Here is a 19,592-nt window from a genome sequence, read left to right as displayed (position 1 = left end):
TACACCCGTGTAAAGTGACCTGATGTCGAATAAAATCAGACCATAGTATCTGTAGGCCTACTTCTCTGGTTTACGTTAACGTTCTAACGTTAGTTAAAACGCTGCTGGTTAGTAGGCCTAATGAACAAATGTAACGTTAACGTTAGTGCATTAGGCCTACGTTTGATTATTATCTATCGAAACCTACAGCTAACCGGTACTGTAACGTTGACGACATATTAACGTTGATTAACAGTGGGTTTCCTTACATAATCAACGTAGCAAGGTGCTATAACGTCCAGCCTATCGGCTCCCACCATAGACTGTAGGCTATAACACGATCAAATTCGTGACTACAGAGTTTTATTTTAGCATGGGTTTCCTCCGTAAAAGAGACCTGCATGTAACTTCACAGCATGCGGTTAAAATCCTAATAACCCAATTTGGGTCGTGTCCAACCCAGTAGTTTTTAGAGTGCATTCTTACTAGTCAAAAGTACAACTGAAATGTATAATGTAGATCATTTTAGCACCTGTGATGCAATTACCATAATTTCACAACTATTAGCTGCAGCTTACAATTATTTTGCAAAATTTCTTCAGCTATGAGGTTAATACACAGGGGCAGTTAATATGGTATATGGTTTTGTTTCTTTTAACTTGCATAAAACACTGTCCTGTGGCTTATACACAATATGGCTAATACACAGGAAATTACTGTATGTATTTCATGTGCCCTGGACATTATGAAAGGGATAATATAGATGCAGGTCATTATGGGGAAAATAAGTAGCCTACCGACAGGGCGAACCGGACCCCGACGCGCCAGCGGAGGGGTCGCCCTGAAGGGACTTATTTTCCCATAATGACCGGCGTTCTATACATTATCCCGCTTATTATACGGCTACTTGCCAAAACGAAAAAATAAACTCCATGATATGTCTCTTTACATTTGTTACCGTTTCGTCGTGGCTTTTGCTGAGAAACAAATAGTTCGCAACACACGCTGAACTTGAATCAAACATTCTTTAGAACACAGCTGATCAACCGTCTGCTTTCACTTTTGAATGAAGTTCCAAGCGCAAACTCCGTTGCCATTGACAGCGGTCATTCTTGTTTTCAGAGGTCCTTTCCCAAGAAATAATGACCGCTAGAACTTTCGGAAATCCCATTCAAGTCAATGGAGCATTCTACTTGCATTGTGAAGAGCCGTATAATAAAAAATTATAATATTTATGTTAAGCTGGGTACATGTGGTGTTGTGAACAATTTTCATATGGTATTCCTTGAATGTAAAGGTAATATGTGATTGGTAATCATGATGTTTTGATCTCTTGGAATATCTCTTATGGGTAGTTTCAATAAAATACAAATTTATTGAATTTTGGGGTGTTTCCGAATAGTACATTTACAAATAGTAAATAGCATAGCAATGCAGACCTATGTAATCATTTGTATTTCAAGTCTCTGCTGGGAGGTAGGAAGGTATAAATGCATTGATTAATGAGGTAGTGGGCATTTCAATTAGTGCTGCAACACGTTGTGTCTCTGAAAACGTAGATTTGCTCATTATTACACATAAATCTTGAATTTTATCAACCAAAATGAAGGGCAAAATCACATAATGAGTCAAAATATGTATGCCAACATCAAACACCACATATGCATCAGTGATAATGAGGTTTGGATTATTTTCTGGGCTCTTATGAGTGGTTTAACAAAAAAAAGCCAATAGGCGGAATTTCCTTTTTTCAAATCAGAGGTCAACTTTGAAGGCCTGTACAGCCACAAAGCTACAAGATCCAACTTGCTATCATACCATTTTATACTCCAGAGATATGTAGCTTTCAGAAAAATATAGTGAGAATTTGCCCCCCTCCCAAGTGGTAGTGACACGCCCCTTTTTGGGCCTGTGGCTCATGGACTATGTTCCATGCGTTTTCCCACCAGCGGAGCTAGTTGGCTAGAAGTTCAAACTTTTGCCAACTTAAAAAAAGCTTAACTCTAGCAGGGAATTCACGCCGAACAGTTCCATTGAAATTACTTGGAAAACGAAATAATAATAAAAAAAGATGAACAAAAATGCTTTACAATGAAGGATAGTTTTGGAATCTTTTCATAGATGGCCAACAATGATCAAGATAAGAGCTTAATAGTAAAAAATACACTGAAAACCCTAACCCTAACTCTCAAAAGACTAATATAGGCCTATGTTATATTTCTCAGTGTTTATTAATTTAAATACCTAATGTAAATTTACAACAGTTCATGACATGGGGGGTGACGACAGCAATGGCCTCATTTGGCCACCTCTGTTAAAATGTTCTGGGGTCGCCACTGGCAACAATATCAGTCATGGCAGACTATAATCAGCAATATTGCGAGAGTGAAAACTAATGACATGGTGTCCCTGTTCATGCTATTGTAGGCCTACCAGTATTCATTTGAGCCCTTTAAATGTGTGATGTTTCGGCGCGCGCGTTACAGCCTACAACTCGGGGGATAACCTAGCGTTCATGGGCTTCGTAAAAACCTTTCTCCGAGTGAAAACATCATCATTCCGCGTCATTCACGTCACGTAATGTGTGAGTCAGAGGTCGGAAACTGGGGCTAGATTTTGCTAACAGAGAGTTGCCCAGTTAGGGGCTCGTTATCACTTTTGTCGTCACGTTGTAGTTCGTTTGTAGTCCATGTGGCCTTTCATGTCCAACAGTTTAATGTGAACTTGGGAATTTGCCGTTTTTGTCACTTGAAAGCTGCATATCTTTCTTTCACCAGCATCTTACACTATATTTTTAAGCAAATGCAGTTGTTTGTTTAGAATTAGTGAGTGTATGTTTTAACCTTTGTTGTGGCATCCGTGTTTGTCACACATTCCGATGGCAAAGCACATGAACACTTGCTGTCGGAAAAACAAAGTAGCCATGGGGGCGGTCCTTGTCATTCCGAGGTGCTCTGAATGCACCATAAGCCCCCCGTCTTTCAACCAGTGACGCATGGCAGCAAGCAGGCTAGCATTTGTTTATCTTGCACATATGCACTGTAAAACTCGGAGCAAGAAATGTAATCTCACGCTACTATCAGGGTAATAGCCTATACGTGACTCACAGTGGCTCAAACGAAAAGTGCATTCTCTGTAGGGAGTGATGTCAGACAAACCGAGAGGGATAGCCTAAATGACAGCAGCAAAGTTTCCCTTTATCTAGCCTAATAGGCCTATCGTGCATTCTGCGTTGTAACTTAGGCTACTGATCTGTCATAGATTTGATTCTCAACAATAAGGAACAATATGCGTTCCGTAGGCTATCAGTTCAAGACGGTAGCCTACACATTTTTTCCTTTTAAATAGGCCTACGGGACGATTCCGTATTTTACAGAACGGTTGCAACCCGATAACACTCGGAATAGAACGTAGACTAGGCCTAGCCTATGTTAGGCTACTTCAAACAGACGGCTCAGATTTCAATCGGAATAGTTTAAAGTTTAATTAATAAAAAAAAAAAAATACCTGTCCATGTAAACGTGACTTAAGCAAAGCCTATTTATCTGGGTTTAAACTGTTGGCTTGTTGTAGGCTATGCTAGGCTGTGCGTGTGGGCGACTATCGTTTCGCCTATATACGTGTTTGGGTATTTTAGACCAGGCCTAGATATGCATTCGTTAAAGGAGACTTTTGCAAAGGAAGCTTTAGAAAGTCTGGCTCGAAAGGCGCGCTCTTGTAACCACAAAGAAAGGGGAGGGGCATTCAAGAACGCCCAGGCTACTCTGTAACATTCTGTTCTTTGTACATAAAGTAGCCTACTAAAATGCAAGGTTCTCGCTCCCACCAACCCTCCGACCCAAGCAGAAGGAAGCTCGGACTGAGAATATCGAAAGCCTAACAATGGCATCGGTGGTCCACAAGTAGGCTAACGTTAACAGTTAGCCTACTGGGCTAACTGTGATTGTTCATGTAACCAACATATAGCCTAGCCTATGCATACCTCGGTTAAAATCTCTGACAGTGTGGAATGGGGATAATAGACTACTGCTTGATCAACATAGTAGTCCAATATCACCATTTTGTAAAAAAAAAAAAAAACGAATGCAGAACATTATGTAGGCCTAGTTCATTATCCAAAATGTTCAACGTCTTGGGCGAGTGGCCTAAAACAGAGAATGTTACATAATAACTTCGAAGGATTGTTGGGAATTTAAACATCGGTCACTCTCGCGATACATGACTTCCATCTTGCCACGTTCTAGTATTGGAAATGCTATAGATAAAGGGGCGGTTTTATCCTGCGGGTATCCACACGATTGAATAAGGCAACTATCTCTTTTTTGGGATTGGACGACTTTTCACTTTTCTCCACCCACAGATTTTTTTGTAAGATTAACACTGGCTGTGGACCGAGTCACTCAAAACCGAACGGGTTGCTATGGGCATCGATTTATGAAGGCAGAGGGATTTGATTTTAGAGGTTACGTTCATTTAAGAATTTACACTCACTTATATTTGACAAATTCACGAATTTCAAACGAAACTACGAAACCATGGCACAGAAGAAAAATGCACGAGGGCACGGTCTGAAAAAAGGTTGGTATTTCAATTTATTTTACGCCTAGGCCTATTCCAATGAGCTACATTCAGTGCTAGGCCTCTGAAACTTAAATACTTAATAAAGATTTGTTAGCCTATTTTCACCTTCGCTTTACACAAGGAGAAAAGGCTAATTTCTTGACTTCTGTTAGCCTACTTAAACTACAATCTTTCTGATTTCGTGTCACTCTAACTGGCTATAGACAAAAAGGGTTTACCATTGCTTCCATGTAGTCAACATTAAGACGACGAGAGGTCTGTTTGCAAATGACTTGTAGGCTATATAGCCTAACGTTGCTGTTCTACCGTGGTTAATGCAGCAGGCCTACGCTATTTTATAAACTGCAATAGTAAATCTGCTGTTGACTTTAAAAGATTAAGACCTGGGATATGACTAAAGAGATTTGGCAATATTTAACAGGGTTGGTTTAGAAGTAGAAAATTATTGCATTCGCAATGTCGCGTCCTTGGCAGTTCGCCTGTATGCTACAGTGATAACTTTTGCAGCTGCTTTGTGGAAAGACTAATTGTTATTTAGTTACTAGTTCCGTGATTCCTATGCTACACATTACTCTCAGTCAGTTTTCGTGAATGCTCACGTGTCATGAATGGGATAACGGGGGAGGGGTTACACGTGGCTGGTTATCGTCTCGATTTCAGAGGAAGACCCCCACAGCTAGTTTTTGTAACAGGGTTGCCTAACTGGTTTACCTATTCAAAGAAAGGAGTCAAGTTATGCAGTAGGATAGGTGGTCATCACTCAGTCGGTAGGCTATAGGCTAAACACAAAGTCTCAGTAATTGGAAATTTGATCAGCTTGTAGGAGCGAGGGTCGATTGCAGAACTCTAGAACCTCTGAAAATTTCGTCAGATGATTTATCTTAACAGGAGTAGAGGCCTAGTAGGCTAGAAGTTAAATTGAACTTATTTGGGTTACCAAGTTAGATAACTTTACCAACGAAGCTCACCCCGCCCCCTTCTTGTCCCATTAACCAGTTGACGTTGAAAATATTTGGTTTAGGCAATATCTTCAACTTGGTGTAAAAGTTAATATCTTGTCTCTGTGGGCCTACATGTTTATTATTATATTAATGGCCGCATCGAACGGTGATGACTGTCAGGAACACAATGTAGCCTAGTATGCTGGCCATCACTCAGTCGATAACACTATGTAGGCTATCTCCAATTGGAACTTTGATCGGCTTGTTGGAACGAGGGTCGATTGTCGATTGTAGAACCCTAGAACCTCAACCACCTGACGAAATTAGGCTAGTAGAAGAAGTTAATGGACTTATTGGCCTAGCCATAACTTTCTACCGAAGCTCGCCTGCCCCCTTTTCCTGGTCCCATTGAACGAGAGTTGATGTTAAAATATAAATATTACTAAAGACTATTCAACTTAGTTTAGGCTATGGCCCTAGGTCTCTGTGGGCATACGTTTTTATTACATAAATGTGGCAATTACGACCAACTCGTAGGCTATAGCGTAGGCTACGTTGTGGTCCAATGGCCACATTGAAAGGTGCATGGTCGACAGGAACACAATGTTCAATTGTTTGAGTACAGTGTGTAGCATGGCTAACACTGTGAGAAGGGTTAGGCTACATTGCAGCCTTTGACTTGTAACATAAGTTAGTTAAACATCAGTTAGAACACAAGAAATAGTAGGCTAGGTGTTTCTTTTTTTAAATATGTTACCTTAAACATGGAAAAACTGTACTGTTAAAACTAATTATATTTATTTTCAGTGTTGAGATGTCCGTTAGTGATCTAAGTTTGTTTAATATACTTTTTTTTATTATCATTTTCCAGCCTGTGTTCAGCTTTGAAGGTATGCCGAGGTTATGGTTGCCAAATGCTGAAGAGATGATTTGAGAATGCTTGTGATTGCTTATAACAGTTGTATCAAATGACAAAAGTTCAGAGTAATTGCATGTGTGTGTGTGTGTGTCACATGGTGGTTTTCTTTGAAATGTGACTGACTTCAAAACAGGAATGATTTGCTCAATATTTCAGTTAATCAGTTAGATGTTACACACAGAAAGTTATCTTTAACCTGCTAATGCATCTGTTGTTATAGACCTAGTTGTTGATAACAATACCAGATATGTTTTTTAAAAGGATTTTGATTGTTTTAACATAAATGTGGGGAATGGGGTATTAGTGCCATTCCAACTTGCATTTCAATTGTCACAGCTTGGAATGGAAACGGGTGTCTACACAGGATTCTATGATATGTCTCACTAAAGTAAAGTAATGTTAGTGATTTCACAGTCCACAATAATTTATTCAAGAAGCAGCAGAGGGCAAAGAATTACAGACCGAAACTATGACTGTTTGCACTCGTAATTTGTGAGATACCTTAGTGACAATGAATTCAAGACTGAGGGCTAGAGTCTCACCACCCTCAATTTGAGATACGACACTCATGTAAAATACCTGTTCATCCCCTCTGTGTGTCAGGGTCAGAATATGGCCACGTTGCCAGTAATTCACATTTATTTGATCTTTATCTTCACTTACCAAACGGATTGTCAAGCTTTATAATGATTACAGTTATGAGACTGAGCTGTCTGGCTGGTATTTTGAGTGCAGCCTGAAAGAAAAATGCACACTTTTCATAACATCTATGTGCAATGCAAAGCCTATATGGACCAACCCCACATACCATAGTTGTAATAATTGTAAGCACAACTTGCTGCAGGTGTGTGGTCTTCTTTTAGAGTACTCTAAAATGTTGTTTTGTGTTAATTCATATTTCATTGTCAATAGTTATCTTCTGAATGATTGACAATGAGTTGGTTAGCCTACATTTCTACAAAAGGTTTTACAATAGTTAAATTGTATATAAGCATTATTATGCAATTATCTAACTATTCTTAGAGTGAGGGTCTAGGCTAATTGTTAAAACATTGAATGATAAATCAATGTAAGAGCACAGCTTGGTTAAATTCTTCTCAGATAGACGTGCGCCTCATGTTCTTATTTGGTCTGTTTGGTGCATTGTTGAAACTACAGTGCAGATGCTCTTAGTTCTTTTGAAATGTAAATGTTGTATGCCCTCTCTGTAATGTGATTAAGACTAGTTTTAGACAAGTGTTACCCCCACCTTCATCTCCCATGCCAGCCTATCAGGAGCTAAGAACAGTGCTTTGGGCTTGGTCTGGCATTAGTGCTCATTGCATATGAGCGGCTGAATGTATTCTAGCCCGTCAAGTTGGCAGCTCTAAAAATAATCCATTGGTCAGCAAGGTTCCCGTATCAAGTTTGCCTGCTTTTACTGTGAACAAAAAGACTGGGGCAGCTGTTGTTGCACAGGGGTTTGGGGCAGTAACGATACCAGTAACTCTTTCCCCCCATTTCCTGTGCTTCTGACTGCAAGGATGGGTGAGCCGAAGGTTGAAGTGACTGAATTGATTGAGGATACAGGTAGATCAGTGTGAATGAGGTGCGGAGATGTATGTGACGTGTGTAAGGATTGGAATGACTGAGGCTACAGTGGTCTATTGTTAGTGTCTGCATTGTTGGGAGAAAGTGTAGTTTAGATGACTATGTAAAGTCCAAAATCTTCAATGAAAGTTATTTTCATAATGACCCAAATAATGACAAGGTGGCTGTCGACTGTTGTAAAGTATTGTCAGGATCCAGGTTGTTAAAATTAGCAGGTAGCGTGCATGTGTGTCTGCACATAGGCTATGTATGGTGATGAGGACACAGACTCAAGTTAAAGGTTTGACCTAGAGATGACAATGGGCTCAACACCTGTTCATTTCATTCTAAGCCACTACCTCTGAGATACAAAGTATTTATGTCATAGTTTATGTAAAGTGTCAACAGTACCAAGAATAGCTACACTCTTTAGCCTTTGCTTTGTGTGTGCATGGTCGAAAAAGAGAGGGAGGGGGTGGGGTGACTGACGGACCTTGCTTAGCTTCAGTTGTGTGTCTTGTCACAGCTTTGCATGGTTTCAATTTGGAAGTGCAACTAACTGAAGGATTCTGCAGATGAACATTGTATTTGACATGGTGATCGCTCTTTGCTGGTGGTTTGCATGGAAGTTGTATGTTTTTGGGGACCCGTACCTTCTATTTTATGGTAGAAACTCATGTGATGTGCCAAAATTATGTTATTTACTAGGACCAGAGGCTAAGCAGCAGGCGAACAAGAATGGGAAGAAGTCAGATGGAGCGGGGGCTACCTCGTTCTTTACCTGGTTCATGGTGTTGGCTCTCCTTGGTGTCTGGACCTCAGTAGCAGTTGTCTACTTTGACCTGGTTGACTATCAAGGCGTCATTGGTAAGTTCTGCCCTCAATGTTAGACTTGGTGATCATTTGGGGATGACTATGTTTGAGCTCTTCAACATTGTATGTGTGATTTCCTATTCTGTGTAAAAATCAATCCAGCATACAACTGTTAATTTTCTCTGAATTGTATATGTTTTCTTGTAACCTTTGGTGTTAATTGTGCATGCAGCCAAGGCAAAGGACTTTCACCATAATCTTTCAGAGGTTTTAAAAGGTATGATGATGTTTGTCCAAACAGTCAAATCCATTATCATGATTCCAAAACCTTCATATCACCACTGTTTGTAAATAATAGAGTATTTCCTCTGGACCTTTTAATCTGTTTTGTCAGGTTTAGCTAATGTAAATTGTCACAATACACGGTATGGTATGCACCCATATGCTCTATGCCATTTTGTCTTACTGCACACTCCAAGCAGTGATGGGCAAAATGTAGTGAGCTAAGCTACAAGCTACTGTAAGCTACTTTTAAAGGAGAAATCCGACGTTTTTCATAGATCTCTGATTCCTGAGATCGGGAGTACTGTCGGTCCGGGGGAAAAAAACCCTGAAAACTCTTGCTGCAGCCAACAATTAGAGCGTCCAGGCAGCTACAGTGTTACACTATGGAGGCATGTTCATGAGCCCCCATGTTCATGCCTCCAGAGTGTAGCGCTGTCGCTGCTTGGCTGCTTTACCAATTGTTTTTATTTGTTTTCGTACTGACAGTACTCTGTGACCACAAGAAACTGAGATCTATAAGAAAAATTGCAGAATTTCTCCTTAACTTAATTCAAGCTACATTTTGTAAGTAGCTTGTCCATCACTGGCTCCAAGCAGATTCCAGACAGTGCCTTACTACCTACCTCCACCCCCTTTGCCGATGTTCTCAATATTTGGCCAAGATGGTTGACAGCTACATGTGACCTGAAAACATTTGTGATCGAAAGATATCTAGGTGACCACTAGGCTCTCCATTAACATTGAAATTGGTGACACTAGCGTCATCAAATCAATTAAATCCATGCAGGTCCTGATTTAAGCACTCAGGCTGTTTTCCTCGCTATTAGGCTAACCATTCATGTTAACCAATGCGCTTGCTCGCTATTGCCTTTTGAAATAGAAGTGGTAATGAGACAGAGACTGAACTGATGATAGCTGGTTAGCATCATAATTAACATGTAGCATCTTAAGAGACACTTGGTGGAGCTTTAACTGTGTTGTAACGGCATCTTCTGTTATATTCGGCTCCTAACATCTTCACTCAGACACTGAATATCTTGTTTGCTAATAATAATAATTTTAACTCTCATTAATCTTTCTTTATCGTAACATGCTGATTTACTAGTCGAAACACCCAACTGGGTCCGTGTAGACACTAATTACATTAATAATAGCGGCAGGTTCAAACACACCTGGCTCCACCAGAAACAAACAAGCCATACGTGCAAAGTGCCCATTGGCATTCCTCTTCCTTTGACTACAATTTAATTATTTTTTTAGTTCTCACTCTTGTCAAAGCAAAGCCAACACGAAAGATGCACACAATTTCACACAGTTTATTATTGTGGACAGAATGAGTCAAATTGATAGGGCTATCTAAATAATGTGCTAATTTCAAGTGCAAAGTGAATGTGAAAAAAAGTTACCTACAATTTAACTTGATGTCACCAACTCCTCAATGGGCCTATGTGTAGGATCTGAGTTGTCTTAAATGCACCATTAAGATTGTGGCACTTTTCCATTGACTTGTGTTGTATCTAATACACTGCCTCATGTGGCCCAAAGTGGTATTACAACAGAACCGGCACAACGCTAGTTGATTTGTATAGTGGATATCTGGTCAACACAGAGCATAGGTGACCCTGCAAGGCGAAACCAGTCGTTTTGGTAAAATTTACAAAATTAAGTTAATGTGCTCACATGTACGGCCATTGACTAAGCTTTCCAACGATATGTATATCGAGGGTATTGCAAAAAGTATCGCTAAGATAACCGCATCCAAAGTTGGCATGGTTCTCCTGTCACAATACGCCAGAAGAGGAGAAAATCACCTTTTTAAGTAAATTGTCACGTGCGATAGTGTGAGGACACAGCTATTATTAGCCTTACGGTAGCATGACTTTGAAGCGGATGACTGACTATGTCCAGTTTTATCAACCGAGTGAGTGTCTTTTTCTGCCCCCTAGTTAATACCAGGGACGGTCATAAGGTGTCCCAATAGAATATAATTAATGTATTTCGGGGGAAGTAAGGGGAGAAGAAGTTCTATGTACACAGATTGTGTAGGCTATAGGCCCACTTTTAAAATGTGCTACTGCTACGTCAATGGAAAACTTCTCCTGGTCTGTAAGACGCCAGGATATTTCTAGAAGTTCATGCTTTTGACCGTTCGTGCCCTGAAAGGCAAGTCTTTCACATTCATATTCGGTTACATCTGCCAAGAACGATAGAGAGCTTACACATTGAGTAACGAGTAGCCTAATGAGTAGGCTAAATTTTAGCTCTACCGTAAAACCTTATAGCGGCATGGACAAATGGAATGACTGCTAATGTGTTTAATCTTCACCTAAATAAAGTCAGGGTTTAACAGTCAAAACGTATGTTTATCCGTGAAATTTGTTCACAATATGAAAGTGTAGACTGTATACTGTTTAATTAATGCAAAAACGTGAAATTCAACATTTTAACCCGTACGTTTGTTTATCGTTGATTTTCTCAAAATAGCACTGCGCAAGACAACTTGTCGCCTTGCAGGGTCACATAGGTGTGTTTGGCAGTTTTCTATTGACTTGTGTTGTATCTAATACAGTGCCTCATGTGGCCCAAAGTGGTATTACAACAGAACTGGCACAGCACTAGTTGATTTGCATAGTGGATATCTGGTCAACACAGACCAGTCAAAATTGAATTCTTTTTTTCACATTCTGTTGCTATCTCTAGGTCATTTTCTGAATGTTATAAACTAAAATTAAACCTAACATGAACTACATGTAGCACCTTCAAAGTGTCTGATGGCTAGCTAACAGTCACGCATCTGATGTTAATGGTGGGTGTTTTGCATTATTTCACTTCTGACACTAATTCATGTCTTTCATATCATTCTCCACATAGTTTCTCTTATTTTCACATCATTGTAACGGCAAATTAGAGAATGATGTCTTTTTTCAGACATCTCAACATGTGTTGGCTTATTTTTTTGTCTTGAAAACGAAAATGCTAACAAGAAATCATATCAAAGAATTTTGCAGTCAATAAGTGAAAAATAAATACATAAATAAATAAATATTAGGCTACATACTCTCCTAGCTCTTCTCTAACAAAAAATATTTCAAAATAGAAAAAATATGTGATGAGTCAGTAATATGGCTAGATGTGGGCTAGGCTAGTTGCTACATCAATTGTTTAGTCATTATGTGTTAAATAATGGGTAGCCAAATAGCTTGACAAATGTTATTTCCCCTTTGAACCCATTAAATAACCCAATCACACATCTATGTTCAAGATACTAATCCTTGTTTAAGTGTCCAAATGATAATTGTTATTTGGTAAGACAAGATTGTTGAGATGATAGTACCATTATATTGCCATTATGGTACCATTATATGTATACCCATCAAACATCTTCACATGTACAACAATTGAAGCTCACATGAAGTGTATAATGACGTGGAGACACTAAATTCATGTCCAATCACTTATAGGCAAACTTGTTTCCTATGATGCTGATGGTGATGGTGACTTTGATGTGGAGGACGCTAAAGTGCTGCTAGGCAAGTTGAATCAATGTGCAGATTTTCTTCTTTTATGTGATCTACCTGGGCATGATTTTGCATGACTGATACTGAGTTTGGTTTACTTATGTACCCTGGCACTTTACCTCAATCTTGATTTCAAACAGTCTGTATGATCTGGTGCATGAGCATGACATTAAATGAATATCTGTCCAAATGTCATTCTGTTAGGACCAAGTGGATTCAATGCAACAATTGAACAGTCAACAACAAAAAAAAAACATTAGGGTGGAGTTTAAAACAAGTGTTGGGATGTAATTTTGCTGTATTCAGAAATTCTAGAGATTTATAGAGAATTAGTCTTGTAGCTATAGTAATCATATTTCTTGTAGATTGTGCACAGCATTATTACATCCAGGAGTATAGTACGATTTGAACCCAAAGGAATGTGTAGCAGTGCCTGGCATGTTCCCTTACTCCCTTGTCCTCGTAACTGGGCCTATTATCCTATTTAGGCATCAGTCATTTCCTTCTTGCAACCTTACTTAAAAATGTCCACCCTATCTCTGCTCCTCTACTGTTTTCCCTTCTCTCTCCCTCTTTCTTTCTTTCTTTCTTTCTTTCTTTCTCTCTCTCCTCTCTCTCTCATTTCTCCTGCCCCTTTTCCTGTTTTTCCTCTGTGTGTGTATGTTTGCGTGTGTGTGCATAGGGCTGACCAAAGATGGCAGCAAAGAAAACTCAGACTCCCTCGAGGAGGTCTTCGATATTTTAGCCGAAGAAGGCTCTGATTGGTTTCAAGGCTTCTTCACCTTCCTTTATGATGTAATGAGTCCCTTTGAGACGCTAGAGGACGAGGAGGCTGAGGCGACGGTGGAGGATGTTGCTGGCACGTCACAGACCGAAGGGGTTCAGGGCCAAAAGACGTGTGTCATTTTAGGCCTTCAAAATCAGTAACGACATTATTGATATTTCCTTTTTCAGGACAGCTTAAATTACAAGTGGCATCTTCAAGTAACAACAAATGGCATTTTCAGTAACAAAATGAACATATAAAGAGGAAAAGAATGTAGAATATGATTCCAGGAAGTGACGTAGGAAGACCAATGCAATTTCTACACAATGTGTGTAAAAATCATACCTTAGTTATTCTTTTGTCGTAAGACCAGTCAAGACAACATGGGTTTTTATTGATTGATTTATCCATTTCCAAGTTCTATTTGGACAGTGGATTAAACTGACCAGCCCACCATATCACTCCTCACACCAAAGCACTTCAGAGAGAGAATGCTAGAGAAAGTATAAGATGATAGAAATGTGTTTTGGTCTCATTATGTGGAATCCTCTATATATTTGCTTTAAGTGTGATGTTTCATTTATCTCTGTGAAGTGTTGAGTCAGTATGTTGGCATGACATTTACATTTTTTTATTTATTTTTTAATTAAGCCATACTCTAGTTTGGGGCCAGTTCAGAAAATAATACAAAAATGAACAGCAGATTGACAGCATCACTAAAGATAGAGTGTAGTTGAAAATGGTTTCTATCAATTTAATTCTATTTTTATCTATAAAATATTATAGTTACATTTTCAGGAAGAAGCCAGATTTAAGATCCTTTGTAGTTCTGCTCAGGTCATTGAGAGTGGAAAAAAAGTTATTTATCTGACTTCATTAAATGTACTGTGTAAAATATTGGCATTAATCCGCTCTAGAAATCCAATATAAAGTCTTCTCCCCTGAACCCCAGATCTCTGTAACGGCCAACAGCTGCTCTATATTAGATATAGATGGTGAATAATTGTCTTGTCTAAAACTGGTATGATATCGTTGTCCTCCATCAGATAAACCTGGGTTGTGATGGAAGATCTCTCATAGATGGAAAGAGTACTTGTTAAGGGGGCGTTCATCTTTCCTTCCCTTTTTATCAAGACTAATGAGCATGTACAGATATATTGTTCTTGGGCAGGTAATAGGACTTGGTACACAGTCCCCTTTTGTTTCAATGTACAGAGATGTTGATATATTTGTTCACACAGTAACTTAAGAGTGTTGGAACAATGTAAGCTTGTTCATTCAGTGCTTTAGTTTGATTATTTATGTATTATTTATTTTTTTATTTATTTATTTATTTATTTATTACATCTACTTTTTTATGAAAGGGAGAACTTGGTGAGGCTCCAACTTCACTGTTAAGCACTTTGGGTGCCTTAAAAAGTGCAGTATAAATGCAATGTATTGTTATTGTTAATACCTAACCAGAATGTCCAAAATAAGGCTAAACCTTAAGACACTAGTCAACCATGATGGGTTAGGATGACGGGACGACTATTTAACAATTAGCTAGCTAGAGTTGTGCTACGGTGTGCTGAATGGTTTTTGTCCTTCTTGCTAGTATGAGTGCAGGGCTTAACCATGCAGCCAACACTATACAGGTTACAGTACAATTAGCCTATGTGCAGTTAACAAACATTAAGAAACAAAGACCATCTGTCTTCTAAATGTGATGCTTACTTGCAAATGACTAACCTAGGCTTTAAGTAAACCATTTTTGTTGCTGCTGCATTTCATAAACTGATATTGCTGATCTGCAATAAACCTAGCTGGCCTAGAATTTACCCTGGAATATTATTTCGAGACAGTTTATCTCTTTATTTGTGAGTACTTTAATCTAATGAATTTAAGGTTATACTTATATGACAGCTACATTTTAGTCATGGTGGCCCACTCCAATTTTACAACCATCAGAGGTGGCGACAACCAATCTGACTGGGTGCTGCCTGTAAAATTCACTCTTAAGTTGCATAGATACAACTTTCCCAAACCTTTTTTGCTAATATGTAAGACAGAACTTTGCTTCACTGACATGTAGCTGTACCTTAAAGGCCTCTTTGTCAATTACATCATTAATGTAAAGAGGTATTGCTTACTTAAAGGCATAGTTTGCTAATCTGGCAAAGGGTTGTCTGTATTTGAGCTCAACACCCAACAAAATTACAACAATTCCTTCCGTGCTCCTGAAGTGTTGTGTTTGCTGGAGCCATGTTGTTTCCCGTTTGTAGATCCAGGACTGTGCAGAAACCCTTTTGTCTGTGTATTGAGCACACATACAGACTGAACAGCTAGGACTGAGACTTTTTTTCCGCTATTGGAAACTCGGACTGTAGCTTCTTGCCTCTCCAGGTAGAGGAACTCTTGAGAAATAAAGTTAGGGATTGGCTACAAGTAATTTCTAGGGTTGGGCACCGAAACACGGTTCTAATATGGCACCGGTGCCGACACAAACGGTAGTAACTGCATCGAATAACAACGTGGATTTCGGTGCCTCATTTCGGTGCTTAAATAGCGTTTTTTTATTTTTTATACGAGGCATCACTGCATGTCATGCGCCATCTCTAACGTCTTGCTCTGATAGCAACACATCCAGATACAGTTAGATGATAAACACTGGATGTATAAACCAGAGGGGTGCACCACATGAGTGGACAGTGTTTGACAGCTTGCGTGAGCCCAAGTAGCTTACTTTAAAGCAATATCGCGAGCTCCTGTCAAAATCTAGCAGTGGGCCTAACTACACACAAGCAAAAGGCTATGAAACAACATCAACAGTAGGCTAGCCTAGCCTATACGTTACACAATATCCTTGCTAATGCGCTAACTGACATTTATTTGAAATGTTATCAGCAAAGTTGTAAGGTGAAAACTTTATTTCACGGTGTGTTAAACAACATAATGGCATGATATTAACCTTTCATGTGCATGAGGTCCATATAGCATCACAATGAATATGAAGATCATGTTAAAAGTTAGCTGGCAAAAACAAATATGTAGGTTACATACCTGATGTCACTGAGCTGTCAAAGAGGCTACGAAACCATCTCTGTACGTTATCGCTAATTAAACTCAGCTGACTGGTGTTAGCGCATAGCCATAGTTGCTGTTAAAATGCCTTCTGCTGGGACATGTTCAAAAATACTGCGTGTTCTGGGTTAAGACATACAATTTCTTGAAGCATTTGGCAACACACTGAATTAACTGGAAAGCAGTCCCTGTTAGATTAGCTTGCTTGCAAATGCTGTTGTCCATGACCTGCCAGTTTTATGGCAAGCGGTTTTAACATACCTTATGGCAAACCGCCTACACTGGGTAAACTTGAAAGCAGAGCTTACCATTGTGTGTGCATGCATGGCAAGCTGTTTTAACATTTAAATGTATTATTCATAGGGGCAATGAGATATTGATAGTAAATTGAATATAACAGTTCAATTTCATGTTCAAATTTGTCTCATCAATAAAAAAAGCAATTCATGCTTTAGACCATTTTAATTTAAAATATTTTAAAAACAAAGTACCGGTTCAGGCACCGTTTCGGCACCGGCACCGTTTTAAAAGTATCGTTTTAGCACCGGTATCGGATAAAACCCAAATGATACCCAACCCTAGTAATTTCCCTATAAGATGGAGATTGAACTGTTGCTGTCAACTATTATATGTGATGAAACAACATTTTAATATAATGAAGACTTTTATATCTGACCATTTTCCAAGTTCAGAATTCTGAAATATGCACTAAAGGTAGTCCAGATGCTGGGTCAAAGATTCACAAACCAGAACGTAGTTAATGGCTGTGTGTTAGTCTTTGCTATGTTTACATGTTTAGCCATTCTTTGCATTTATATTAATAACTTGTTTATTTATTACAATGATGCTCAATGAGTAGAGTAGGATGGACAGTCTTATTTTTTGCCGTTCAAAATAACTGTTTCAAAACCAGGTCTATTAAAGAAACATGACAACATTTTATAGTTGTTTTATAAGTTATAGCTTATTCACCATCCACTAGATAAGATGATGCATACCCTATTTGTCTTTGTGCATGCAGTAACTCAGTATGACCAGACACTTTCTAATGAGGAAACACAGCACTCTGCCTCCATTGATTCACACAAACACAGGCATTTGTGAATATTTGTGGGCAGTTACAGGTATACTGTTGTAGGGCCCTATGATTTGCGCAATGCGGAATCACGGAATCTACACATCAAAACGGAATTCTCTTATGAACACGGTATTGCACGGAATTTGCAGATATTCTGTTGACACATTAAATAAACGGGCGTTTTTTCTACTTGCTTTACTTTCATTTCCGTTTACTTTAAAACAAAAAGCATATAAGGTCTCTGCTTAAACCGTGACCGGGACATTAGTTAAACGCGTTCCGCAGCCTAGTAATTATATCTCAAATATTCACTTGCGTTGAGTTTGTTGATTGGTGCGTGACAAAGAAAAATAAGCGATCCCGACAACGGTGGCAAAACACTACACAGCTTGATTGCTAGATAATGGGGCTAAACAATACCAATGACTACTATGAGTCTGAAAACAACTAGTTTGCAACACATAATTGACCTGACTCGCAAATACACATGTATAGTGACCATAGAAATCAAAAGGGCAACTTAACAAAGCTAAATCCACTGCGGGCAAATCCCTCCAGCCAAGACCATTACAAAATCAGTAGATGCAAGACGTGAGTTTGTGGAAGATTGTTGAAATGTGTGCAGAAGATGACATACCACTATGTCAGTTTCTTGAAACATTGCAAGCAGTCCCATTCCCAGACACGAATGTCAGCAACCTCAAGCAGACGCGCACACCCACCATTCAAAAAGTGCTGCAATAGATTCTCACCGACAAGAGAGCGCAACAACAAGCACCTTACCATCATGTAGCCATCCTTCAGTGGAGATGTGTGCTAACGATGGTAGGCTAAATGCTCTAGAAAGCAACACATATTTAAAATGAAACAAGAATCTACAAAAAAGTAGGCTACATTTAAGTAGTGGGACATTTTGAGTTACAAAGTGCCCTTTTATTGAGATCTAAACTTGCAGCCTAGTTATGGCCATTTAGTTGAAGTTATGAAGGCCCTAGGCCCTAACTGTTGTTTTTTGTGCAGAGATGTTGAATGTTTGGCTAAATGTTGGAGAATTTTGAATGATTGGCTTTGCTGGATATTTAAAAGGCTGAATTGTGTCCGTCATTGAGTGAAGTTCCGGAGAGTGAAAGTTCTCCCCTTATTAGACATTCTCTGAAGCAGGGTTCACATTGCATATGCAAACGGCAGCGCTGCACTATGAAACACATTACTGCTGCACCAAGCAAAACGTAGTTAGTGCAAGCAGCATTTTGCCGCGGTTCAGCCATGTTGAATTTTGACAGCGATGCTGTAAATCATAGGTATTTTGCGCTGAGCCCGGCGGCAAGCACAACAAAACTCCTCAGGACATTACCTCAGTTCTGCCCAAAATAGATGTCCGATAAGTGTCCAAAGTGCGTTGCAATATGGCTGCCGAGTGGCGGGACTTGCCTAAAAGGACTTTGGTATGATTCACCCACCATAGTTCATTGAGGTGGACAGTAGCTGTGCTTTGCCTGAATGGGAATATAGGTCCAAGTATGTATATGCTTAGAAAATCGCTGGGTCTCATTTTATATTAGTATTTGTACACATTGTAACTATACCATCACAACATGTATAGGAAAATTGAGTTCTTTTGTCACTTTGGGGAGCTATAGGCTAGTTGGTTTTTTTTTTTTTTTTTTTTTTTTTTTTACCTCGATCAGCTTCGCTAAGCTAGCCAGACGATGGGTGTGTCCAACTGAGTTACTGCACGCACAGACACGAGAAGGGTATAATCTTATCCAACTCTAGGTGGAGACTGCGAATAAGCCATTTCCTGTAATGTTGATATGTTCCTTTAAGCATATAGTATAACTTGTCAAAGCTGATATTTACTCCATGTTTGTTTTAACATAAACATGTTTGTTTTAAGCCATGTATGTATTATAGTTGTAATGTAGTGGTCTGAGTTCTCAAAACTGTCAAACAACTATCTTTTCACTATTAGATGAACCAGGAGACCTAGCCAAGAAACAAGGCAAACGAGGTACTTGTCCTGGATACACTGAAAGTAGTTTTTCAGTACTTTTTGTGCCTTGCTACTTTGAAGGTTGAG

The 19,592-nt window shown here is 39.2% G+C and overlaps 1 protein-coding gene across 3 annotated transcripts in view; it reads left to right on the top strand.

The window, feature by feature from the left end:
• The first annotated feature begins 3,897 nt into the window (after positions 1-3,897).
• The window catches only part of asph (aspartate beta-hydroxylase), a 28,700-nt gene continuing 13,005 nt past the window's right edge, over positions 3,898-19,592 (top strand). The window contains exons 1-2 of one of the 3 annotated variants that reach the window (XM_076293375.1): positions 3,898-4,557; positions 8,698-8,856. In XM_076293375.1, the coding sequence (XP_076149490.1) occupies positions 4,515-4,557; positions 8,698-8,856 (202 nt within the window). In that variant the 5' untranslated portion in view covers positions 3,898-4,514. Of the gene's footprint in view, positions 4,558-7,444; positions 7,990-8,697; positions 8,857-19,592 lie in introns of those variants that run through there. The other 2 variants (XM_076293376.1, XM_076293373.1) reach the window with 2 other exon arrangements.

The sequence above is a fragment of the Alosa pseudoharengus genome, unplaced genomic scaffold, assembly GCF_046254945.1.
Source record: "Alosa pseudoharengus isolate Yale_2024_CS ecotype anadromous, Long Island Sound unplaced genomic scaffold, YU_APseudo_1.1 YU_APseudo_1.1_scf_2, whole genome shotgun sequence".
Lineage (NCBI taxonomy): Eukaryota > Metazoa > Chordata > Actinopteri > Clupeiformes > Clupeidae > Alosa > Alosa pseudoharengus.
The sequence above is the reverse complement of the archived record's forward strand: the minus strand, read 5'-3'. Positions and strand labels throughout refer to the sequence as shown.